The sequence below is a fragment of the Crocuta crocuta genome, unplaced genomic scaffold, assembly GCF_008692635.1.
Source record: "Crocuta crocuta isolate KB4526 unplaced genomic scaffold, BGI_CrCroc_1.0 scaffold118, whole genome shotgun sequence".
NCBI lineage: Eukaryota > Metazoa > Chordata > Mammalia > Carnivora > Hyaenidae > Crocuta > Crocuta crocuta.
The window spans coordinates 8,006,021-8,033,174 of record NW_027551558.1 but is presented as its reverse complement, the minus strand read 5'-3'; the positions used below and the strand labels follow the sequence as shown (position 1 = coordinate 8,033,174).

General features: G+C 37.0%; 1 protein-coding gene across 2 annotated transcripts in view; it reads right to left on the bottom strand.

Moving 5' to 3' along the window:
• MGAT4A (alpha-1,3-mannosyl-glycoprotein 4-beta-N-acetylglucosaminyltransferase A) overlaps positions 1-27,154 on the bottom strand; it is a 112,333-nt gene that overhangs the window by 40,373 nt on the left and 44,806 nt on the right. For both annotated transcript variants that reach the window (XM_077749371.1, XM_077749372.1), the window contains exon 4: positions 11,059-11,192. In XM_077749371.1, the coding sequence (XP_077605497.1) occupies positions 11,059-11,192 (134 nt within the window). The remainder of the gene's footprint in view (positions 1-11,058; positions 11,193-27,154) is intronic.

Below are 27,154 nucleotides of genomic sequence, written 5' to 3'. Positions count from 1 at the left end.
AAGGTAAGCCAAGTCCTTATTAACTCTTTCAGGGCCTGAAGCAGATGTCGGTTTACATAAGGAACCAAGGAAAATTCCAGAAAGACAATGTGTACCAGTGACAAGTCAAAAGGACTAAAAGATATGTGCTAGAATGGGGCTGGCAGCTCATAATAAATTTTACTTCCTTAAGGTGCAAGGAAAAGCTATTCCTACCCATCTAATGCTTGGCTTTATACTTTAAATTCAATGCAGATGTAGCAACAAAGGCTAAGAAATACTAGTTAGCTTTACTAGCTTCTAAAATGGTCAAGTAGTTGAAAGATAAAAGAAAGAGGAAGTTAAAAGAATAAATAACATTAAAATACAAAAAAGCCCTTCATTTCCAATATATCTGTCAAAGCCTTTCTTCCTTTCCTTCTCCTAAACAGTTGATGCTACAGCAATAGTTCTCAAACTTTTCTAATCGGAACCCATTCAGTTCAGATTCTCATGGCCTGTACGATCATCCTAGTCCAGGCCTCACCTGGATTGTTACAAATTCCCCAAGTAATCTCCTTGCTTCTTCCCTTTCCAAAGCACTATGATCCTCTACAAGGTTAAGTCAGATTATTCTTGCCAAAAATGCATAACTACAATCTAATCACGAGAAAATATCAAGACAAATCCAAACTGAGTCATTCTATAAGTAACTGACTAGTGTACTCCCTAAAGGTTTCTGAATTCATCAAATACAAGAAAAGTGCAAGAACTATCAGAGATAGAAGGAAACTAAGGAGTCAGAACAACTAAATGCAATGTGGTATTTAGGACTGGATGCTAAAATAGAAAAATGACATTAGGTGGAAAAATATCAAATTTGAATAAAGTCTACAGTTTAGCTATAATTAGTATTATACCAATGTTAACTTCCTGGTTTTGATCATTTTATTAGGGCTACCTAAGCTAACACTGTAACAAGCTGACTGAAGGGAATATTCTCTATTATTTGTGCAAATTTTCTGTAAATCCAAAATTATTTCAAAATAAAGTATTTTAAAATACATTAAACGATTAAAAAGTCAGGTGTCTACTTGAAATCCTCTAATGATTCTGTCTTAATTATATCAAAACAGACCCACTGTCTGGTTTTTTAACATTAAAAATTTTTTTAATTTAAAAAAAATTTTTTAATGTTTGTTTATTTTTGAGAGAAAGAGAGTCAGATTATGAGCCAGGGAGGGGCAGAGAGAGAGGAGACAGACTCTGAAACAGGACCCAGGCTCCAAGCTATCAGCACAGAGCCTGACGTGGAGCTTGAACTCATGAGATCATGACCTAAGCCAAAGTCTACGCTTAACCAACTGAGCCACCCAAGCACCCCCCACTGCCAGTTTTCATAAAGTAAAATCTTACTGGAACACAACCCCACCCATTCATTTACATATTGCTTCTGGTTGTTTTAAAGCTATGACAGCAGACTTGTATATAGAAAATGCATGGCTCGTAAAACCAAAAATATTTGCCATGTGGCCCTTTTACAAAAAATTCTGTTAGTCCTCTGACTTAAGGTAAAAAGCAAAGTTCTTACAATGGCCTGTAATGTCCCATGGCACCTGGCCCACCTCACTCCTTCTCAGACTACCTCCTACTACTGAACCCCTCACCTTTTCTGCTCTAGCCACAGAGGTCTCTCTTCACTATTTCACAAAATGTACCAGGCAATGTTCTTGCCTTGTGTTTGTTCTTTGCACAAGCTGTTAGCTTGGATTGTTCAACTCTCACATCCTTCAAATCTTTGCCCAAATGTCCTGACCAGTCTAATAAACCATCCCCTGGCAATCCCATACTTACTCCCTTTCCCATTTTCTTATCCTCTAGCACTTACTACCATTTTATGTATTATATATTTGTTTTCTATTATGTATTTTTCTATAATGTAAGTTTCATTGGGCAGAGGCTTTGTTTTACTCAATGATACACCTAGTACGAGTGTTCTGGTAAATATTTCTTGAGCTATGAGCAAATTTGATAGATTATATTATATATGTACAATTTCTTCCTAACTGGCATCTGTTATGATTTGTAACAAATGTATAAGTAAACATCTTAAAATATAACTGCTAAAAAATTTTATAGGCCAAAAACACTACTGATGCACTAACACAGTAATCTGTAATTTAAAATCAAGAATAGAAACACTAGACAGATAATCAGCAAGTCTACAGAAGACCTGAACAACACTACGAACTTGACCTAACAGACATTTATGAACACCCCTGACAAAAGCACAATCCATTCTTTTAAAGCACACATGAAACCTTGTCCAGGATAGACCATCTGCTGGCCCAGAAACACATAAACAAGTACTGATAAACATAAAAAGCCTGAATTAGAAATCAAAAAAAGAAGGAAATTTGGGAAACCTACAAACAGGTGAAAATTAAACAGCAGATTTCCAAATAATCCATGGGTCAAAGCAGTAAGTACAAGGGGATTTAGAAAGTATTTTGGTCTGAATGAAAATAAAACTTAACAAAATTTATGAGATGCAGCTAATGTGGTACTTAGAAATATATACCTTAAAAGTGCCTCTATTAGAAAAGATCTCCAGCCAATAATCTAAAAATTCACCTTGAAAATCAAGAAAAAAGAGGGGCACTTGGGTGGCTCAGTTGGCTAAGACTCCAACTTCAGCTCAGGTCATGATCTCATAGCTTGTAAGTTCGAGGCCTGCTTCAGGCTCTGTGCTGACAGCTCAGAGCCTGGAGCCTGCTTCAGATTCTAGGTCTCCCTCTCTCTCAGCCCCTCCCCCACTCGTGCTATTTCTGTTTCTCTCTCAAAAACAAACATTAAAAATATTTTTTTAAACTTTAGAAAAAAGAGGAAACCAAATTAAATGCAAACAGAAGGAAAGAAATAATAAAGAATGGAAATTAAAGACATGATAAAGTTAACAAAACTAAAAGTGAGTTCTCTGAAAAGATCAAAGAAAAATATCAACTTAAGAGGGAGGTCTGTCTACACTGCCTGATTGCCAGCAAGCTAGGGCTAGAAGACGTAAAAGTTTCAGAGAAGAAGGAAATGGAGAAGGGAAAAGAAGGAAACTGCAGGGGAGGTATGAGAGAGCAAAGACAGGAGACTACTGTTCAGTATAACAAACTCCACCAACTACTGGGACTCTTTAGCCATGTGCATTTACAACTAATAAATATTTTCTGAAATGCAGAAGAACAAGAAAAGCAGAGAAAAAATGTTCTTGTGTAATGCTAAATTACAAATTAAGGGAACAATTTATTGTCCAGTGGATTTCTTTTTTAATCTCTTCCAGTACCCTCCTCATTTTAGTATTTCAATAAATACTTGTTCACTGAATACTTAGAATGAGATCTGTACTTCTGCCTTTATTAAAAAAGATGAGTCGCAGGTAATTTATAAGAGCTTGAGAAAAACTAACTATACAGAGGACAACTATTTCTGAGGCTACTATACTCCTCCGGTGCTTTGGGTGGTACAAAGTTCCAAAGCATTCAGGTAACTAAACCCTGGCTGAAAGCACACTACACTAACTAGAAAAGACTAAACCACTTACGTAGCATTTGCCTATGAAGATGGCATTGACATTACCAGAATTATCAATGAGAAACAGATACAAAACTGCAAACTTGATTTTCAGTAAGACCAATATTAACAACCAAGCTTTTCAAGCTCACAAGCAATCCAGTGTGGTTCTAATAATCAGAGGTAACCTGAAGAACTGCACAGACTAGCCGTATTTGCAGGAAACAGCATGACTCTGTAGCAGCCACAAAGAGAGTCTTTGACTAGGGGGAAAAAAAAACTAGTCTGGAACACTACTCTGCCCCCTCCTCTTCCTATAAACCAGTTTCCTAGGGGGAAAAAAAGCTACTTCCTTCTGTGATGATTCATACAAAAGGAACCAGCACAGCAATTGTAAAAAAAAAATAATAAGAAAAAAGGGAGAAATTCAGCAAACCTATATTGAAAGTCACAAAACAAATAAAAAATTGGGACCAAATATTTCCCATTAATTTAAAAGAAAAAACACACAGCCGAAGGACTTGTCACCATGAAGCAACACCAGGTATTAGAAATGATTGTGAGAATTCTAAAATGTATATGAAAATGCAAAGGACCTAAAATACCTAAATCAATCTTGAAAATAACAAAATTGGAGGAATTAACCCAACCTGATTTCAAAACTTAATTCAAAGCTATAGTAATCAAGAAAGTGAGGTCTTCGCATAAAAATTAACCTCCAGGTCAATGGAACAGAATAGAGAAAGACCCACACTTATTTGGTCACTGAATTTTCAACAAAGGCACCAAAGCAATCCACTAGGGAAAGGAAAGTGTTTTCAACAACTGGTACTGGAATAAACACACACTCACATGAAAAACAATGAAAGTGAACACTTTGTTATACCATAACAAAAATTAACCCAAGATGGTTAACAGACCGAAAATATAAAAGTTAAAATAAAGTTTTCAGAAGAGATGATCTTCACAGTTTGGGGCTAAGCAAGGATTTCTTAGGTCATGGAGAACAATAACCACAAATTCAGAAGACACTGATAAATTAGATTTCATCAAAATTAAAAACATCTACTCACCAAGAAAATGTGAAAAACATAAAAAGACTTTTCACAGATTGGGAGGAAATGCTCACAAAAGTCCCATAACTGACAAAGGAATGGTATCCAGTATATATAAAGAATTCTGATAACTCAAAAACAAAATTTAAAAACAACCACCTAATTTTTTTAAATGGGTAAATTATTTGAAGAAACTTCTCCAAAGAAGATACATAAATACAATGGATTAATGATGGATAAAGGATGGATAGGTAGAGATATGATAAATATAAGCACTAAAACCTTAGTAGTAAATTTCAGGTGTTATATACGCAGGTAGGTGTGAACTGTAAAATTCTTTCAACTTTGTTGTTTGTCTTAAAATGTTCATAATAAAAAAGAGCAGTCAAAAGTTCTTTCCTGAAGTTAAGTAAGACATGACCTTATATACCTAAAGAGCATATTATGTGCCAGGGAAAAATGATCCATAAGTTGAAATCAAGACATGTTACAGCAAGATGACTGAGCTTTAGAGACAGAAAAAGAATCATTTGGGCAACTGGGCAATATGGGTTTCTTACAGCAAGGAGTGAGACATACGGAAGTTCATCTGGCTAGCTTCAGCAGGAGCACTCCCCACTCCCTCCAACCCTCCAAAAAAGAAAATGTGACTAAGGGCTTCTATACTTAAGCAAAGAATAAAGGCAGAAGATAACATTTTTTTTTTTTTTTACTACATAGGACCCCAGGGAAAATTGGTTATATGGACCTTTCTTGAGGAAATTAGAAAATGAACTTTCATCAGTAGATTTAAATAGGTTAGCAATTCAGAAACTACTTTATGTTTATTTAGGACTAAGCAAGTAAGTAGATATACTGTGAATCACAAGAGCCAAGTTTCCCTCTGAGGGGGAAAATAAGAATAAGGAATTGGAAGAGGCTAAAATGAACCCTGTAGTACTAGATTGGAATCAAATGTATCATCACAAACTCATGAATTTTAACATATACAGATAAATGGACACAGGACCTAGATATATGTACAGATGTGTATGTATGCAATGTATTTCCTAGCTCTGCTCACTGAAAGGATTAGAAGCACTGATCCCTCAGAAGCAATGAGCATATCTAAAACCCAGATTTTGGGGCACCTGGGTGGGTCAGTCAGTTAAGCGTCTGACCTCGGCTCAGGTCATGATCTCATAGATCGTGGATTCGAGCCCCGCGTCGAGCTCTGTGCTGAGAGCTAGATCGAAGCCTGGATCCTGCTTCGGATTCTGTATATCTCCTTCTCTCTCTGACCCTCCCTTGCTCACGCTATCTCTTTCTCTTTCTCTCAGAAATAAACTAAAAAACTAAAACTAAATAAACTAAAAAAAATTTAAAAAACAAACAAACAGGTCTTGGTTTCTAAGACTTTTCTCCAATTAATAGAAGCAGGTTCTTTGGGGACATGGCTGACTCCAGGTTTGGGGTAGGGAAAACATAAGATAAGCCTAGAATATCTTACACTGCTAGAATATAAGGAAAAATGATGCAGGCATCTTGAAAGGGCAGAGTAGCCAACTCCAAAGAGCAATCAATGGCTAAAAATGGTAGTAACAACATAAAAAATTTATAGTAATGTCCACAAGAGCACACTGATATCAGTAACCAACAAAACAGAAAAAATTGGAGAAAAGGATAGCTCTTCCTTACAGAATTACAATTAATAAATGTAAAAGGAACTAGGAAATCACTATTCAGCAAACACAGTAATTGTTACACGCAAGAATCATCAAGGCTGATTAGCTGGGAAAAAGTTATGAAGAGAAACAAGAAGATATTTGCATAATTTCAAAGTATCGCCCCAAAAGAAAGCTACTAAGTGTACAAGGAAAAAGAGTATATTTATAGTAGAGAAACCTGTCAGACACCAATTTAATCAAGTGTCGTACATTAACAATGCTGATAATGAGATATATCAACATCACCTTAATATGAGGGTCTGAAAAAGAATACCATATCATTTCTATGGTATTCTTGCTAAAAGAATGTAAAACTGGAATTTAATCATTAAGGAAACATGAGACAATCCCAAACTGAGACATATTCCACAATCCCTGCTTCTTTAGAAAATATATTTAGAAGAAATATTTATTACTAATATACAGAAATATAAACTGATCCTATATCCAGCCACCTTGATACATTCCTCTATTATTTCTAATAATTGGCTTATTATTTTGGGTTTTCTGTGTTATCAGGACATAATTAAGCTCTACTCTGAGTACAGGATAGGAATGTCAAGCGGCTGAACCCATGTCAAAGGCCTGAACTGGTAAAACAATTATCTGGCATTTTTAGTTTCCATAATGGGAGAAAAGTTTCCTCCCACCAAGATTCATAATATGGAAAATTCTCCAAATATAAGAATAGAACAGAAAAAACAAATTTTGCTAAAGTACAATATAGGAAAATATTTTGTCAAAAATGGTTACGAGTGGCAGAAATAATATAAATGCTAATACAGTATAAGAAATATAATAAAATATATAACAAATGAGGCATACAGACAACAAAGGATCACTCAAATACAAAGGTTATAATTAAAGTAAAAGTAGTAAGTAAAACTAAACACAAGAATGATACAATCTTAAAATCTGAATATCACACTTGGATCACATCATGGATCCTTCAGAGCAACTGGAATTTATTCCTTGTAACTCCTGCAATTCCAGAATAGTGTTAGTGAACTTTCAAATAATACATCAACAGTCAACTGTTCAAAACTTTGCATGTCCTTTAAATGTCTCATCATTTATGCCCAAATGACCCAAAGAGAGAAATCACCAGAGAAGAACAAAGAGCTAGTAACTACTTTTCTGTCTCTCTTCCCTTCCCAGAGGGGCTGAAGGATGATTAAGAAAGAGAAAGGAAGAGGCAATGTTTCAGGCCAAAGAATAACACAAACAGAACTGAGAACACGCTAGGTCTACATAACAAAATAAGAGTAAAATGACTGGAACACAGAACTATTAATTCTATAATGTAAAGAACCTTTAATAAAGGGAAGAGAAGCAGTTTGAGAAATCAGATTAACTTAGTTATGGAGAGATTAAAAGTTGCTCAGAAAACATTCAACCAATGTTATCAAGTAGGTAGTTGGAAATATGGGCTTAGGAGGATGCTAGAGACATAGATAGATCTAGAAACCATGCAACCTGTAGATCAGGTCACAGCCACAGTATATGCACTTGTTACTAGTGTTAATGCATCCCAGGTTACTAGACACTTTGATTAAAACTACTAATCAAGGCAGAATCAAATATAGTGATTAATAATTTTAAATTGCCTAAAGGCAATTCAATGAACTCTATAAATTAATTCTTCTAGTCAGAACAGACTTTCTTATAGCTACTGACATTCTATATAGATACATATACAAATACTGCAATTCAGAAGAGGAGTCTTTGAGATCAGCTTACTGCTGGCACTGAAACTGCACTGTCAGCATGCAACACCTCTCCATGTGTGTGATCTCATTGCACCTGTAGACAATACTGTTGAGCTTAAAGGCTCAATGGCAGAATTCTCATATTTTAGAGATGATTAAACTGAGGATGAGGAGAGAAAAAAATGACCTGCTCAAGTGGCAGTAGGTGACAGAATTCAGGCCCTGAATATGGGTTGTCTGAATCCAAAACCCATGTTATTATATCTGAGCGATGTACACATATCTATGCCTATAGACTGAATACTATTTGTAAGTTATGATATTGTGATTTATACTAACAAGTATAAATTTGGTCTTTGTCCCATTTCTAGCAAAGAGCTCCGGAAACCCTGGGAATTTCCTAAGTGATGAGAGCAAAAAAAAAAAAAAACGGTGTCTTTTGTTATGTTAGTGAGGTCGGTTCTGGACCCCGCCCCTGCCCCATGAAGGATGGGGGCTGCTTGCCAGGACAGCCAATCATGTGATCAGAGGGAGGGAACTTGCAGTCCTACCCCTCTCCAAGCTTTGGGGAGGGGAGAAGACCTGGAGGTTGAATCTATCATCAATGGCCAATGATTTCATAAATCACGATTTCATAAATCATGTAATGAGGACTCCATAAAAACCCAAAAGGAGCAGGGGGACCTGGGTAGCTCAGTCAGTTGAGTGTCCAACATCAGCTCAAGTCATGATCTCACTGTTTGTTGGTTCGAGCCCCACATCAGGCTCTGTGTTGACAGCTCAGAGCCTGCTTCAGATTCTGTATCTCCCTCTCTCTCTCTGCCGCTCCCCGACTTGCACTCTGTGTGTCTCTCTCGCAGAAATAAATAAACATTAAAAACAATTTTAAAAAATGTACATAAAAAAAAAGGACAGGTTTCAAGACCTTCAATGCTGGTGAATACATGAAGGTGCTGGGAGAGTGGTGCCCTCAGAGAGTATGGAAGCTCCATGCCCCTTTCTACATACATTTCCCTATGCACCTCTTCCATCTGGATGTTCATCTGTATCCTATAAACGTAAGTGTTGTACAGAGTTCTGTAAGGCACTCGAACAAATTCATCGAACCCAAGAAAGGAGGGGTGGGGTCATTGGAACTCCAATCTGTAGCTAGTTGGTCAGAAACACAGATGACAACCTGGGCTTGTAACTGGCATCTGAAGTATGTGCGTGTGCAGGGGTAGGGGCCGGTTTTGTGGGACTGCGCCCATAACCCAGGAGATCTGATGCTAATTTCAGGTAGATAGCATCAGAATTAGGTTAAATTGTAGGACACCCAGCTGCTGTCACAGAGAACTGCTTGGTGTGGAGGAAAGCTTCCACACATTTGCTGACTAGAAGCGTCAACAGTGTTTATGTAAAAGTAGAGACACCCATGAAAGAACACAGTAGGAAAGAACTGAATTCTTCCTATAGAAAAAAACTTGAGTTTTTCCTTCATACAAGTGTTATTTTTTTCTTATATAGTGTAAAGGCTTTTCTTTCTCATTAAAATCAGTACATGCTTGGGGTGCCTGAGTGGCTCAGTTGGTTAAGCGTCTGACTTCAGCTCAGGTCATGATCTCATGGCTCGTGGGTTCGAGCCCCGCGTTGGGCTCTGTGCTGACAGCTCAGAGCCTGGAGCCTGCTTTGAATTCTGTGTCTCCCTCACTCTCTACCCCTCCCCCGCTCATGCTCTATCTCTATCTCTCAAAAAACAAACATTAAAAACTTTTTAAAAATCAGTACATGCTCAAAATTTTATAAAATTGTATACAAGAGAAGGTGCCATATCCACATAATCCCAACTCTCATAATACCTGCTACTAATAATTTGGAGTATATTTCACAGGATCATTTTCTCTATTCATCTAATTAATGTACATGTAGGAGCTATATAAATGTGTGTATGAGCCTCAATATATTTACACATGTGCAAAATGTTTCTATTGGATCAACTTTTAGAAGCAGAATGTTAGGTCAGTGAGTATAGCACTTTAAATTTTAATAAGCTATTGCCAAATTGCTTTCCAAGAATATTGTACCAATTTCTATTGATATACAATATGATTAACAAATAAAATTTGCATAAATACAAATAGTCAAAAGACATATAGAAACCAATACTTAATCCCATTTGGTAAGGAAATCCGAAGTAAACAAAAGCAGTATTTTTATCCATCAACTTGGCAAAAAAAAGTAACGACTAGTATTACATAACAGGGTGTGGGGACAGGAAAGCAGGTTCTCTCAGATTGCTAGAAGAGGAATAAACTACTTTCTCCCTTCTGGTTGAACACTGCTGGTTCAACTTCTGCAGGGCATTTTGGTAATGTATGACCATTTTAATTTATACAGACTAACACCTGGCAATTCCACATTTACGACTGGATCCCACATCAGTAACTACACACGTGCCCAAAAATTTAGAGTAATGCACAGTACAGTCTTTAAAAAAAGAGCAAAAATTTGGAAATAATCTAAATTTTTATCAGTCAGAAATTAAATCAATTATGTTAAAACCATATAGTGGAATATTTTGCAGGCATAAAAAGAATGATGCTGTGATATTCTTTTTAGCATAGAAAAAATGTCCATGATATGAAAAAATATAGAGAACAATACATTTACATATATGTAAACAAGCCACAGGAAAAATATCTTAAAATATATTTCAGAATATCAATAGTTCTATATAACAGGTAAATTTTCATTATACATTTCTGTAATAGTTTTAAGCAGTATGCATGTGTTTACTTCTGTGTTAAAGAAAACATTAAGAATATTTTCCTTTTAAGGAACTCACTACTCTTAAAGATTTATATGTATAATATCCTATTCACAACAGATTTCTGTTCCTGGATTATTACTGCAGAAGAGAAGCTAAGGCAAACACAAGTTAGACTTACATTTAACTATCAGAAGGAATATATTATCTAACCTTTATTCATTATGTTTTTAAAAACATGCTTATAAAAGTATATTAAAACATTCAATTATGATTTCAACTCTTATATGTGGTTAAAAAAATAACAAGAATTAAATAATTACCTCTCCTATGAAGACTACTATAACACAGTCCAACTTCTCTTCAGGATACAGGTTATCAATAAGGGAATGAAGAGTTTCTATGAGGTAAGATTTAACTTCTCTCTTCACTGTGGGAATTCCCATTACTATTGACACTGAAACAAAATAACGATAGTAATTATATAAAAAGATTTCACAAAGACAGTATAGAACAACACTAGTATTTCAAAAGTGATTATACTCTCTCATAACTCAGAAATCAAAATACACTACTCAATAATAACTGAGGAATCAAAATATACTACAAAATAAACTACTTCACAAAGAAAAATAATCAAAGGACATAAAGGCATACCCATAACAGACTAATTTTTTTTACAGGGCTTATCCATAAAATATGTCAAAGTACTAATAAAAATGAAGACATTAAACCTCCCATTAAAAACAAATGACTATAAAGTATAAACAACAAATATACAACTAAAAGAAACAGTGAACATATCTTAAAAATTAATGTCTCAGATATCATGGATATAATGCAGTCAGAAGGACATAACATCTCTTCTGTGGTTTTCCTGCCAAAAAAGAAAACTTCAACCTAACTATGAAGAAATATCAGACAAATCCACATTAGGGGGACAGTCTACAATATAGTTGTCCAGGTACTCTCTGAAGTGTCAAGATCAGGGAAGACAAAGAAAGAATAAGGAACTGTCCGAGACTGCAGAAGACAAAGGAGACATGACAGTTAAATGAAATATGGGATCCTGAGTTGGATCCTGAAACAGAAACAGAACTACAATGAAAAAAGTGACAAAATCTGAATAGGACCTATGGTTAGTTAACACTATATAGCATCAATACAAAGTTCCTGGTTTTGATCATTATATTACAGTTACATAATTTGAACATTTAGGGGAACAGTGTGAGGTATATGAAAACACTGTGTGTACTATTTATGCAACTTCTTTTCAGTCTAAAATTACAGCCAATTCTCCTATGACGCTTGTTTTTGCAATGCATATTTTTTCCTGAGTGATTAATATATTAGGCAACTATCTGAGCATTGGCTTATGTGCAATTTCTCCTCTGGGACAAGCATTCACTAGGTAAACAGAGAAAACTGCATCCACTTGAAATGAGCTCAAAAAACTGCACTAAGTAATGTAGAAACACATGAATGGTATATACTTCCAACCTCTACCAGCTGCCTCAGTTCACTGCATGCTAAGAACCACACCTATCTACATGTGGTGTTGAAACTTCCACCAGATTGCATCACCTCTCAAAACCTTCCAAGCCGCAATCCTTCTGAAGCACATTTTAACAGCAAACCTCAAGTATTATTCAAGGTAGAGTGCTATACTGATTACAGTACTTTTGTACTTCTTAATCATTTAACATGTGTAAAATTGTGCAACTGTTTTTATTATGTTCTTATCTTTCTGTATGTGTGACTGACAAAGTTTTTGACTGCTGTGATACTAATCTCATTTTTCTCCTTCTGTTGTACAATTCAGCATAACATGGTAAATTTTAGAAATGCATATATTGTGTTACAAGAAGACTGTATTTCACAGAAAGTTTTTTTTTTTAAATAATACGTCTTTAAAAAGCCTTAATATCTTGGAGCATCTGGGTGGCTCATTCAGTTAAACATCTGACTCTTGATTTTGGCTCAAATCATGACCTTGTGGTTCGTGGAAGAGAACCCCACATCTGGCTTGGTGCTGGCAGTGCAGAGCCTGCTTGGGATTCTCTCTCTCCCTCTCTGCTTCTCCCCAGGCTCACTCGCATATGTGCGCGTGCTCGCTCGTTCTCTCGCTCTCTCTTGCTCAAAATAAATTTTTAAAAAAGCCTTAATATCCTGTTACATAACAGTAGAGAAATATTTTACAAACAGTAAAAATACTTAAGTCTTAATAATGAAACAATTTGTTGGAAATGCTAGAAAATACTTACAATTCACGAAATTCTAAAGTTTAGAAGGAAACTTGAAGATCATGGCTCAATGAATCTACCACCATAATTCTACATATAAGAATACTAAGATCCATAATTTGGCTATATACAAAAGAATGAAACTGAGACACTTTGTTACACTATACATAAAAATAAACTCAAAATGGATTAAAAACCAAAATGTGAGAGATGAAATCATAAAAATCCTAGAAGAGATCATTGGCAATAGTTCTCTGACATTGGCCAGAGCAACATTTTCCTAGCAATGTGTCACGTGAGGCAAGGGAAACAAAAGCAAAACTTAACTATTGGGACTATCAAATTAAAAAGTTTCTGCACAGCAGAGGAAAAGCTACCAACAAAACTAAAAGACAACCTACTGAATGGGAGAAGATAATTTACAAATAATATATACGATAAAGGGTTAGTATCCAAAATATATAAAGAACTAATAAACTCAACACCATAAAAATTAATAATCCAATTAAAAAGTGAGCAGAAGATATGAACAACTATTTCTCCAAAGGGCGTCTGGGTGGATGTCAGTTGAGCATCTGACTCCAGCTCAGGTCATGATCTCACGGTTTGTGAGTTCAAGTCCTACATTGGGTAAGCTCAAGCCCCATTTCTTTCTCTCTCTCGCCCCCCTTTCTCTGTCCCTTTTGGGATTCTCTCTCTCTCTCCTCTCTTCCCCCCACTCAAAAAAAAAAAAATGTCTCCAAAGGAGACTTACAGGTGACTGACAGGTACATGAAAAGATGCTCAACATCACTCATCAGGGAGACGCAAATCAATACCACAATTAATAACACCTCACATCTGTTAGAATGGCTAAAATCAACACAAGAAATAACAGTTGTTGGCCAAGGATATGGAGAAAAAAGGAGCCCTATGTACTGTTGGTAGAAATGCAAACTGGTACAGCTGCTGCAGAAAACAGTATGAAGGTTCCTCAAAAATTAAAAATAGAACTACTCTAAGATCTAGCAATTGCACTATTTGGTATTTACCCAAAGAATATAAAGACACTAATTCAAAAAGATACATGCACTCCTATGTTCACTGAAGCATTATTTACAATAGCCAAATAACAGAAGCAGCCCAAGTGTCCAGAGATTGATGAAAGGATAAAGAAGATCTGGTGTATATTTATACAATGGATTATTACTCAGCCAGAAAAAGAATGCCATCTTGCCATTTGCAACAACACAGAAAGACCTAGAGAATATAATGTTAAGTGAAGTAAGTCAGTGAAAGAAAAATACCATATGATTTCACCAATGGGTGGAATTTAAGAAATAAAACCCCCAAAAAAAAGATAAACCAAAAAACAGAGGGGAGGTGAGTGGGAGAAATAGCTGATGGATGAAAATAGCTGATAGGGATTAAACAGGACACTTATCATGATGAGCACTGAGTAATACATAAAATTGTTGAGTCACCTATATTGTATACTTGAAACTAATATTATATATTAACTATATTGGAATTAAAATTTAAAAAGAAATAACAACTCCCCCCCCAAAAAGAATACTCAGATCCAAATGGTTTAAAAGATATCCCCAAAGATCCACGCCACATTCTTCTCTTCCATTTTGAGATGAAGGGCTTCCAGGAACTCAGAGAACGGTAATATTGGGACTTCTGGCAAGATGGCAGAGCAGGAAGATCCTGAGCTCATGGACACACTGAAATGAAGCTACATCAATGTAACCAACACTGAAAAGGACTCAAAGCCTGGCAGAACAGACTTTCCAGTTAATCACAGAGAAGACCACACTGAAAAGCAGAGGAGGACCACACCATGCACCACAGGCATGGTGATCCCACACTGGAGAGACGAGTGCCCATAACATTTGGCTTTGAAGACCAGTAGGGCTTAACTTCCAGAGTTTTTATAAGCAGCAGACCTTAACTTCAGGTACCTTAAAACCAGGTGGTTTAGCTCCAGTAGAGCTGGAGATCAATAGGAAGCTGAGTCCCCAACCCTTCAAGAGCCAGCATAACAAATAACTTTGCAGAGACACTGCAAGGAAGCAGCAGTTTGCAAAGTGCCTGGGGTATCTCAGATTTTGCACTGCAGGGGCAGGAATCTTTAGGAGACTTCTCCCAGAACAGAAGTGCTAGCAAGTGCCATTCTTTTACCCCTGCCTCGCCCACTTCCCCTGCCTACATAGCAGATACCTGCAGGAACCAGCACAAACACTCTCCACTTACCTTGCTAGCGCCAAGTGCCTCACGTCTGCATTCCCCTTCGGGCACCCCATCCGACCCACCCCACTTAGCAGGCACCCCTCCAAAGCCACTTCTGCCCCAATGCACCTTGCGAGCAACCCCAGCCGGGACCAGTGCCACTTCAAAATGATTTCTGTCCTGGAGAGAGGGGATTATAACCACACAAACCAATGTTCCCACCACCCCAGCAGCAAACCTTATAGCTGGCAGTACAGAGATAGTGCCCTGCAGTTCACTGCAACTGCAGTTCCAGCACATGGACTTAAGGGCAGGCACCTGGTCTGACCACTGACCTACTACAAAAGCCCCCTAAGAGCACAGACACCAAACCCTGCCCAGAGTACCCCAACAGGTAAAGTGGGCCTTTGCAGCCAAATGGACTGAAAGGCAAATGCAGCTCAGTCACACAGTAGGGCCTACACAGCCACACGGGAGATACCTCTGAAGTGCCTGGTTCCGGCAAACAGAGGTTATCATGCTCCAAGGCACCACAGGACCTCTTCTTCATAAGGCCACTACTTTCAAGAGCAGGAAGATGTAGCTGATTTCCCTAATACACAGAAACAAACACAAAGTTAGACAAAATGAAGAGACAGAGCAATATGGCCCAAATGAAAAAACAGGTCAAAATCACAGCAAGAGAGCTAAATGAAATGGAAATAGGCAAATGCCTGATAAAGAATTCAAATTAGGGGTGCCTGGGTGGCTCAGTTAGTTAAGCGTCTGACTTCAGGTCAGGTAATGGTCTCACCGTTCATGAGTTCAAGCCCCAGGTCAGGCTCTGTGCGGACAGCTCAGAGCCTGGAGCCTGCTCTGGATTCTGTGTCTCCCTCTCTCTCTGTCCCTCCCCCACTCACACTCTGTCTCTCTCAAAAATAAACAAACATTAAAAAAAATTTCAAATTAATGGTCATAAAGATACTCACTGAACTTGAGTAAAGAGTGGAGGATCTCAGTAAGACCTTCAACAAAGAGAAAGTATATAAAAGAACCAGAGATGAAAAATTCAATAAATGAAATACAAAATACACTAGAACAAATCCATAGCATAATTAAGAAGGCAGAACAATCAAGCAGTGATCTGGAAGAGAAAGTAATGGAAAATATCCAAGCTGAATAGCAAAAAGAATAAGAATAATAAAAAAATGAGAATAGGTTTAGGGAACTCAAGAATATCATCAAATGTAGCAACATTCACATTATAGGGATCCCAGAAGGAGAGAGAAGGTGACAGAAAACTTACTTGAAGAAATAATCACTCCAAATGTCCCTAATCTAGGGAAGGAATCAGACATCCAGACCCAGGAGGCAGAGAGCCCCCAACAAAATTTACACAAGGAGTTCCACACCAAGACACATTATAATTAAAATGACAAAAAGGAGTGATAGAGAATTTTAAAAGGAGCAAGAGAAAACCAATATATATAAGGGAAACTACAAAAGTCTATCAGTTGATTTTAAAACAGAAACTCCTCAAGACAGAAGGGAGTGGAATGATATATTCAAAATCCTGAAAGGATGAAATATGCAATCAAGAAATCTCTATTCAGCAACGCAATCATTCAGAACAGAAAAAGACATAATGAGTTTCCCAGATAAACAAAAGTTAAAGGAGTTCATCACCACTAAACCTGTCTTACAAAAAAAAATGTTAAAGGTAATTCTTTGAGAAAGAAAAGAGCATAAAGTGTAAGAAAATTATGAAAGGGAAAAAAATCAGATAAATACAAAAATATAATAAAAGTACTAATCACTAATAAAATCAGTTTGAAGGTTAAAGCACAAAAGCAGTAAAACTAATTATAACTATAAAAATCAGTCAAGAGAGTAATAGAATAAAAGCATTCAGTGCTTTTAAAATGGATTCAAAAACTTAAGTAACCATCAATTTAATATACACTGCTATCCACATAAGATGTTCTAAATGAACCTAATGGTAACAAATAAAAAACCTGTAATAGACACACACACATGAGGAAAAAGGAATCCAAGCATAACTCTGAAGAAATCCATCAAATCACAGAGGAAAGAACAAGACAAGAAAAAACCTGAACTGAAAAACAACCAGAAAACAAGTAACAAAATGGCAGTAAGTATAAACCTATCAATAACTACTTTATTTTTTTTTAATATTTATTTACTTTTGAGAGACAGAGAGACCAGAGCATGAGCAAGGGAGAGGCAGAGAGAAGAGGAGACACAGGATCTGAAGCAGACTCCAGGCTCTGTCTGAGCTGTCAGCACAGAGCCGGATGTGAGGCTCGAACTCACAAACTGAGATCACGACCTGAGCTGAAGTCGGCTGCTTAACTGACTGAACCACTCAGGCGCCCCTCAATAATTACTTTTAATATAAAACGACTAAATACTCCAATCAAAACACATAAGGTGACTGAGCAGATAAAAAAGCAAGACCCATCTATATGCTGCCTACAAGAGCCTAATTTCAACTTAAAGACACACACAGATTGACAGTGAAGGGATGTAATAACATTTAGGACACAAAATGGAAGTGAAAACAAAACTGGGAAAGTCATATTTAAGTTAGACAAAACAGACTGTAAAACAGAGACAAAGAACATTACATAATGATATAGGGAACAATCCAACAGGATATAACAATTATAAATATTTATGCATCCAACATGAGAACACCTAAATACATAAAACAACTATTAACAGAAAGGAAGAAATTGACAGTACTATAATAATAGTAAGGGACACCCCAATTACAGTAATGGATAAATCATCCAGGTGGAAAATCAACAAAGAAAGAGTGGCTTTGAATGACGTATTAGGTATATTCAGAACATTCAGTCCAAAAACAGAAGATTACACATACCTATCAAAGGGCTATGGAACATTCTCCATAATATATTATATGTATAGACCATAAAACAAGTCTCAGTAAATTCAAAAAGACTGAAATCATGTCACCCATCTTTTCTAACCACAATAGTTTGAAACTAGAAATCGATTACAAGAAAAAAGAGGATAAGTAACAAGCTACTAAGACTGAGTCAACCAAGAAATCAAAGAGTAAATTAAAAAAAAAGTTCTCCAGGGGCGCCTGGGTGGCTTAGTCGGTTAAGCGTCTTTCGCTTGGGTCATGATCTCGCGGTTCGTGGGTTCGAGCCCCGCATCAGGCTCTGTGCTGAGTGCCAGCTCAGAGCCTGGAGCCTGTTTCAGTCTGTGACTCCCTCTCTCTCTGACCCTCCCCTGCTCACGCTGTCTCTCTCTCTCTCTCCTAGAAATAAATTTAAAAAAACATTAAAAAAAAAAGTTCTCCATATTTCAATGGAGAACATGAAGATGAAAACACAAGTCCAAAATCTTTGGGGAAGCAGCAAAAGCTGTTCCAAAAGAAAAGCTTACAGCAACATAAGACTACCTCAAGAAACAAGAAACATCGCAAGTAAACAACCTAACCTAACCTAACACTTAAAGGAGCCAGAAAAAGAAGAACAAACAAGGCCAATGCCAGTAGAAGAAAGGAAATAACAAAGATTAGACCAGAAATAAATTAGAGACTTTAAAAACAATAGGGCAGATCAATGAAACCATCTGGATCTGGAGCTGGTTCTTTGAAAAGATCAAGAAAATTAATTCACCTTTAGTCAGACTCATCACGAGAAAAAGAGAGACTCCAATAAATAAAACTAGAAACAAAGAAGGAGAAATAACAACCAATATCATAGAAATAAAAAGGTTTATAAGAGAGTATTATAAAAAATTATATGCCAACAAATTGGACAAGCTAGGAGAAATGGATAAATTCTTTACAAAACTGAATCAGGAAGAAATAGAAAATTTGAACATACTGATTACTAGCAATACAACTGAATCCATGATTAAAAAAAAAAACAACAAAAAAAAAACCCTCCCCAAAACACATGAATCCAGGACCAGATGGCTTTACAGGTGAATTCTAGCAAATATTTAAAGAAAAGTTAATACCTATGTTTCTCAATTTATTCCATAAAAATAGAAGAGGAAAGAAAGCTTTTATTTTTTTTAGGTGTTTAATAATGCTAGTTTTATTTTAAAATTATTTTTTATTGTTTAGCTGTTTTTTTGTTTTTTTTTTACAAATAGTTTACTGTCAAATTAGTTTCCACATAACACTCAGTGCTCATCTCCACAAGTGCCCTCCTCCATGCCCATCCCCCCCTCCCCCCCACATCCATCAGTCCTCAGTTTTTGTCAGCATTCAAGAGTCTCTCATGGTTTGCCTCTCTCCCTTTCCCCCACCATTTCCCCCCTTCTTCTCCCCCTTGTTCCTCCGTCAAGTTCCTCCTAATCCTCCTATACGTGCAAACATGATATTTGTCCTTCTCTGCCTGACTTATTTCGCTCAGCATAACACCCTCAAGGTCCATCCATGTTGCTACACATGGCCAGATTTCATTGTTTCTCATTGCCATGTAGTCCATGGTATAGATAAACCACATCTTCTTGATCCATTCATCTGTTGATGGACACTTAGGCTGAGGAAAGAAAGCTTTTAAACTCATTCTACTATGAGTCCAGCAGTACTGTCATACCAAAACCAGATAAAGAACTAAAGGCCACTATCTCTGATGAACATAGATGCAAAAATCCTCAACAAAGTATCAGCAAACTGAATCTAACAATACAATAAAAATATCATTCACCGGGGCACCTGGGTGGCTCAGTTGGTTAAGCGTCCGACTTCGGCTCAGGTCATGATCTCATGGTTCATGGGTTCAAGCCCTGCGTTGGGCTCTGCGCTGACAACTAGCTCAGAGCCTGGAACCTGTTTCAGATTCTGCATCTCCCTCTCTCTCTTACCCTCCCCTGATCACACGGTCTCTCTCTCTCTCAGAAATAAAAAAATAAAATCATTCACCACAATCATGTGGAATTTATCCCAGGGATGCAAAGGTGGTTCAAAATATTCATAAATCTATCAACATGATACATCATATTAACAAAAGATAAAAACCATATAATTATCTCAATAGATGAAGAAAAAGCATTTGACAAAATCCAGTATCTGTTGTTATGATAAAAATTCAACACATGGGCTTCTGGGTGATTCAGCTGTTAAGCATCCAACTTTGGCTCAGGTCATGATCTCGTGGTCCATGAATTCAAGCCCCGTGTCTAGCTCTGTGCTGACAGTGCAGAGTCTGGAGCCCACTTTGAGTTCTGTGTCTTTCTCGCTCTCTGCTCCTCCCCCACTCATACTCTGTCTCTCTCTCAAAAATAAACGTTAAAAAAAAAAAAACCTCAACAAAGTGGGTTTAGACGGAACATACCACAACATAATAAATACCATATATGAAAAATCCAGTGAGCATCACACCCATTGGTGAAACACTGAAAGATATTCCTTTAAAATCAGGAATGAGACAAGGATGTCAACTCTCACCACTGTTACTCAACTGAGTATTGGAAGTCTTAGCTGCAGCAATCAGACATAAAAGGCATCCAAACTGGTAAGAAGAAGGAAAACTTTCACTATGTGCAGATGACATACTATATATATAGAAAACTCTGAAGACTCAACCAAAAAACCACTAGAATTGTTAAATGAATTTGCTAAAGTCACAGGATACAAAATATAAGGAAATCAGTTGTAATTCTATATACTAATAATGAGACAGCAGAAAAAGAAATTAGAGGTCGCCTGGGTAGCTCAGTCAGTTGAGTGTCTTGACTCTTAATTTCAGCTCAGGTCATGATTCTAGGGTTGTAGGATCAAGCCCCATGTCAGGCTCCATGCTGAGCCCAGGCTCCACAGCCTGCTTGAGATTCTCTCTCTCTCTCTCTCTGCTCCTCTCTTCTGCTGTGCCCACTCTAAAATTAATTAATTAATTAAAAAAATAAAATTTAAAAACGAAAGAAATTAAGAAAACAATCCCATTTACAATTGTACCAAAAAGAATAAATTACCCAGGAATATGCTTAACAAAGAGGTGAAACACTGTACTCTGAAAACTAAAAAACAATTATGAAAGGAACCGAAGATGACAAAAATGTAAACATATTTCATGCTCATGAATTAGAAGAATCCACATTGCTAAAATGTTTATACTACCCAAAGCAATCTACAGAGTCAATGCAATTTGTATCAAACTAAAAATAGCATTTACAGAACTAAAACAAAGAATTCTAAAATATGTATGGAACCATGAAAGACCCCAAATAGGCAAAAGAATCTTGAGAAAGAACAAAACTGGAGGTATCGCAATCCCAGATTTCAAGATATACTACAAAGCTATACTTATCAGAACAGGGTGGGTACTGGCACAAAAATTGACACAAAGATCAATGGAACTGAATAGAGAACCCAGAAATAAACCCACACTTATACAGTCAATTAATCTATGACAAACGAGGCAATATACAATAGGAGTGGTGCCTGGGTGGCTCAGTTAAGCATCCAAATCTTAATTTCAAGCTCAGGTCATGATCCCAGGATCATGGGATCCAGCCCACTGTCGGGCCCACTACTGAGCAAGGACTCTAAGCTTCTCTCTCTCTCTCTCTCTCTCTCTCTCTCTCTCTCTCCCCCTCCCTCCCTCCCATCTCTCTCCTCTTCTCTTGCTCTCTCTCTCCCTAAAATTAAAACAATTTTTTAATTTAAAAAAAAACAGAATATACAATGAGAAAAAGAGAGTCTCTTCAATAAATAGTGTTGGGAAAACTGGGCAGCTATATGCAAAAGAATGAAACTGGACCACTTTCTTACACCATATACAAAAATAAACTCAAAGTGGATTAAAGAACTAAACTGTGAGACATGAAACTATAAAACTCCTAAAATAAAAAATAGGCAGTAGTAAACTCTTGGACACTGGTCTTAACATTTTTATGGGTCTGCCTCCTCAGGCAAGGGAAACAAAAGCAAAAATAAACTATTGGGACTAAACAAAAAATAAAAAGCTTTTGTGCAGCAAAGGAAACAATCAACAAAATAAAAAGATAACGCAGTGTATGGGAGAAGATATATTTGCAAATGTATTCCAAAAAGTGGTTCATAACCCAAAATATATAAAAAACTTCAACAACTCAACACCAAAAAACCCCACAAATAATCCAATTTAAAAGTGGGCAGAGGGGCGCCTGGGTGGCTTGGTCGGTTGGGCGTCCGACTTTCGCTTGGGTCATGGTCTCGCGGTTCGTGGGTTCGGGCCCCGCGTCGGGCTCTGTGCTGACTGCCAGCTCAGAGCCTGGAGCCTGTTTCATTCTGTGGCTCCCTCTCTCTCTGATCCTCCCCTGCTCGCGCTGTCTCTCTCTCTCTCTCTCTTAGAAATAGATAAAAAACATTTAAAAAAAAAAAAAAGTGGGCAGAGGACCTGACAAGATATTTTTCCCAAGAGGACATAAAGATGTCCAAGACACATGAAAAGATGTTCAACATCATTCATCATCAGGGAAATGCATATCAAAACCACAATGAAGTATCACTTAATACTTGACAGAATGGCTAAAATCAGAAAGACAAAAAAATAACAAGTGTTGGCAAGGATGTATAGAAAGACAAACCCTCATGCACTGTTGGTGGAAATGCAAGCACTGTTGGTAGAAAACAGTATGGAGGTTTCTCAAAAAATTAAAAATAAAACTACCATATGATCTGGTAATTCCACTACTGGGTACTCAAAGAAAAGGAAAACACTAATTCAAAAAGATATATGCACCCTTATGTTTACTGCAGCATTATTTACAGTAGCCAAGATATGGAAGCAACCTAAGTTTCTATACGCAAATGAATGGATAAAGATGTGGTATATACATACAGTGGAATATTACTCAGCCATAAAAAAAAAAGAAGGAGATCTTGCCATTTGCAACAACATGGAAGTACCTAAAAGGTTAATGGTAAGTGAAATAAGTCAGAGAGAGACAAATAGCATATAATTTCACTCACATGTGGAATTTAAGAAACAAAACAAAGAGACCAAAAAAAGGACTCTTAAATTCAGAGTAAGCTTGTGGTTGCTAAATGGGAGGTGGGTGAGGGGATGAGTAAGACAGATAAAGGGGATTAAGAGTAAACCTATGATGCACATTGGGTAATGTAGAGATTCACTGAATCTTTATATTGTACACCTGGAATTTATACTTGAATTTTAAAATTAAACTAATTAAATAAAACTATTTAAAAAAGAGATCTGCCCTATTTGTACCAAACACACTTAGTGAACACCTATCAAACGCCAAGACATTATTTTAGGCGATAGGGATAATAGTGAATGACAATGATGAGGTCCCTACCCTCAGGTAATTTACATTCTAGAAGAGGGGAAAAGATAAATAATATAACCTTAGAGGGTGATATGTACCATACAAATTAAAATATGGCAATATTAGAAAGAGTAGGTAGGGAACAGGGGAAGAGACAGGTACCTCTATAGTGAGATAATGGAAGGCCTCTCTTATATCAACTTAACTGATAATTAATGACGAGAAAGAGCAGAGGAAGAAGACTCCAGAAGAAGAAACAGCAAGGCCCAAAAGAAAGCATGATCTTAACATAGGGAAGAAATGAAACAGAATGTATCTAAAGCAGAATGAGCCTAGATTCAGAGAATTAGTTAGGAGTCTTAAGTGAGCATAAGAGAAGGCCACTGTAAAGTTGTAAGTAAGGGAGTGACATTATCCAATTTTTAATTTTAAAAGACTACCAAATTTTGTGGCAAACAGGTACAAAGGTATTCAGCGTACAAGCATTTTGGGGAGATCAGTTAGAAGTTAGGCGGTCTGCAGGGAAGCAGGGTGGCTCAGTCGGTTAAGCATCCAACTCTTGATCTTGGCTCAGGTCATAATCTCATGGTTCATGAGATCTAGCCCTGTGTTTGACTCTGCGCCTGTCAGTGCAGAGCCTGCTAAATACTCTTTCTCCCTCTCTCTGCCCCTCCCCAGCTTGCTCGCATGCACTCGCTCTTACTCTAAATAAATAAAACTTTTTATTTATTTTTTAAGTATTTTATTTTATTTGTTTACTATTTTTTAAATGTCTATTTATTTTTGAGAGAAAGAGAGATCAAGAACATGCAAGCAGGGGAAGGGCAGAGAGAGAGGATCTGAAGCAGGCTCTGTGCTGACAGCAGACAGCCTGATGTGGGGCTCAAACTCACTATCTGTGAGATCATGACCTGAGCCAGTCAGACGCTTACCAACTCAGCCACCCAGGTGCCCCCAAAAAACTTCTTAAAAAAAGAAGTTAGATAATCTAAAATAGGGTGCTTGAAAAGAGTGGACGGATTTGGGAGATGTTTTAGAGACACTCAGCAATGGGGCTTAAGACTGGAGAAAATAAGGAGGAACAACAAAGTGTGACGTGACTAAATGGATGAGAACAACACATCTAAGGAGGAAAGGGCTCCAAATCAAGATTTCTGTTTTATTCTGAGATTCCTACAGGCAGGATGAGTTACCCTGGAAGCAGACTCCCATATACAGTTGACTCTTGAACATGGGTTTGAACTGTGCAGGTGCACTTATAAGAGGACTTTTCTCAGTAAATACAGTACAGTACTATAAATGTATTTTCTCTTCTTTATGATATTCTTAACATTTTCTTTCCTCTAGCTTACTTTATGGTAAGAATACATTATGTAATACACATAACAAAAAATAGGTGTTCAGCAACAGTTTATGCTATTGGTAATGCTTAATGGTCAACAGGCCACTAGTAGCTAAGTTTTTGGGGAGTCAAAATTATACATGGATTTTTGACTGTGTAGGGCATGAGGGGGTGGTCAGTGCCTCTACCTTCACATGGTTCTAAGGTCAACTTTACCTCAGAATTTAAGTTAAATATTTTAAATGTTTAGAATATAGACTAAAAATGTAACAACTATCATGTGAAGCATTCCAAAGAAATGTTAGCTCATACAGAGTTCAAAGACTGCTTATGGAAAAAGCAAAATACATACTGCCCCACAGCGTGCAAACAAAAATGACATAAAATAATAATACAAACTCTATCCCTACCATGGTCTTGAGTTGTTTTGCTTCTGTTTTAAGTTTAAAAGGCATGTGTAGAGAAGAAACTATTTCTCCCCAAATATACTGTTCGAGATCTGAAATGTAAATTCTTTAGTTTAAACCAAGGCACTCAAAATCTCCAAAAGCATTAATAATGAAAAAATATACTAGGGGCACCTGTGTGGTTCAGTTGGTTAAACATGTGACTCTTGATTCTGGCTTGGGTCATGATCTTACAGTTCGTGGGTTCGAGCCCCACATAAAGGCTGACAGAATGGAGCCTCCATGGGATTCTCTCTCTCTCTCTCTCTCAAAATAAACTTTAAAAAATTTTAGGAAAAAAAATAAAATACTAATTCCAGCTAAACCTACAAAATCAAGAGTATCCAGGTTTGTGGTAATTCACAAAATTACCACAAAAAATTTTTGTCCTGCCTTCAAGACCAAGGTAAGATTGCCCTTTCTGCTCCACTTGTTCTTCTAGTCCACAATATACTTCTATAGTTTATAATCTAGAAAATGTATGTATTCTAAGGCAGGAGAGTTCAGAATAAATACATCAGCAATGTGAACAAAATGGCTGTATCATCCTTTTAGAGAGGAGCAAGGCTGACCAAGGAACGCAAGAGAAATGAGCCAAAAGGTTGGACTAACTGCTTTGTTCCACTTATTAACTATCCATTATTTCCTATTCAACTGTGATGCATCCTATTACATCTATTATGTACTAGACAATCTAAAATACAGTCATAAAATAGGACAGAGCTATCAACTGTTATTTTGGTTTTCTTCAACTTTCCTGATAAGTTTTCAAGTTCTAGTACTTACTTACTTTAAAAACAAGAAAAATTCTGGGGTGCCTGGGTGGCTCAGTCAGTTAAGAATCTGACTTCGGCTCAGGTCATGATCTCACATTCATGAAATCAAACCCCACACTGAGCTATGCACTGACAGTGTGGAGCCTCCTTGGGATCCTCTCTCACCCTTTCTCTCTGCCCCTGTCCCACCCCCCCCCAAAATAAATAAGTACACTTTTAAAAAATCTTTAAAATCAAGAAAAATTTAGGAAAAATCTTAATTTGGGATCCCCCATCTTTAATCGCCAGTCTACCTTCTATTATAACTAAATTAATCTCCTTTTAAAATATTGGTTGCTAGTCAAATATTTTTAGCCTATCATGTTTCCTTAGGTTTTGATTTTAGTCATTTATTTCTCATTCCTTTCCCTATATTCCATGACAATATACTTTATCTTTACTGCCTAATTGTACCTTCTCCATCTTTCTTGGCCTTATCTTTCTCTTTCCTGCAAAATAATTCTGAAAAACCTTCAAGGCTCAGTCTTAGGCCCTATCCATCCCCATATCTTCAATCAGTTATTCTCAAATGATTAGCCATAAAATTAAACCTGAGTTAGGTCTGGAGTCCCCTATCTAAATATCCAACTGACTGTTCTCCACAATCACCTCCTGACTTGACATATCCAGATTTAAGTTATGATCTTCTAAAAAACCAGTCCTGCAACATATTTTCTATTGTTCCCTATCTCAGTGAAGAACAACCACCATCCACCCAGCTACATGATCTAGAAACCTAAAACTTCATCCTTGACCACATCCTCTACCTCAGTCCACAAAAGCAATTCATCACTATGTCCTGCCATTATGTCCCCATACATTTAAAACAACTCCATCCATCTTCTTGTTTCCATCTCCACTATTATCACTATTACCTAGTCCACACCTATCCTTTCTCAAGGGGATCAGTATGATAGCCTTTTATTGGGGCCTTTCAAATCTACTCTCCTTTCTACAAACTCAGTCACTCTTTCCACTGCAGTAAATGTGGTCTCTGCAAAATTTATTTTTTTTTTAATTTGAGAGAGTGCGCGCGCACGCGCGCACACACACACACACACACACACACACACACGAGTGGGGGAGGGGCAGAGGGAGGA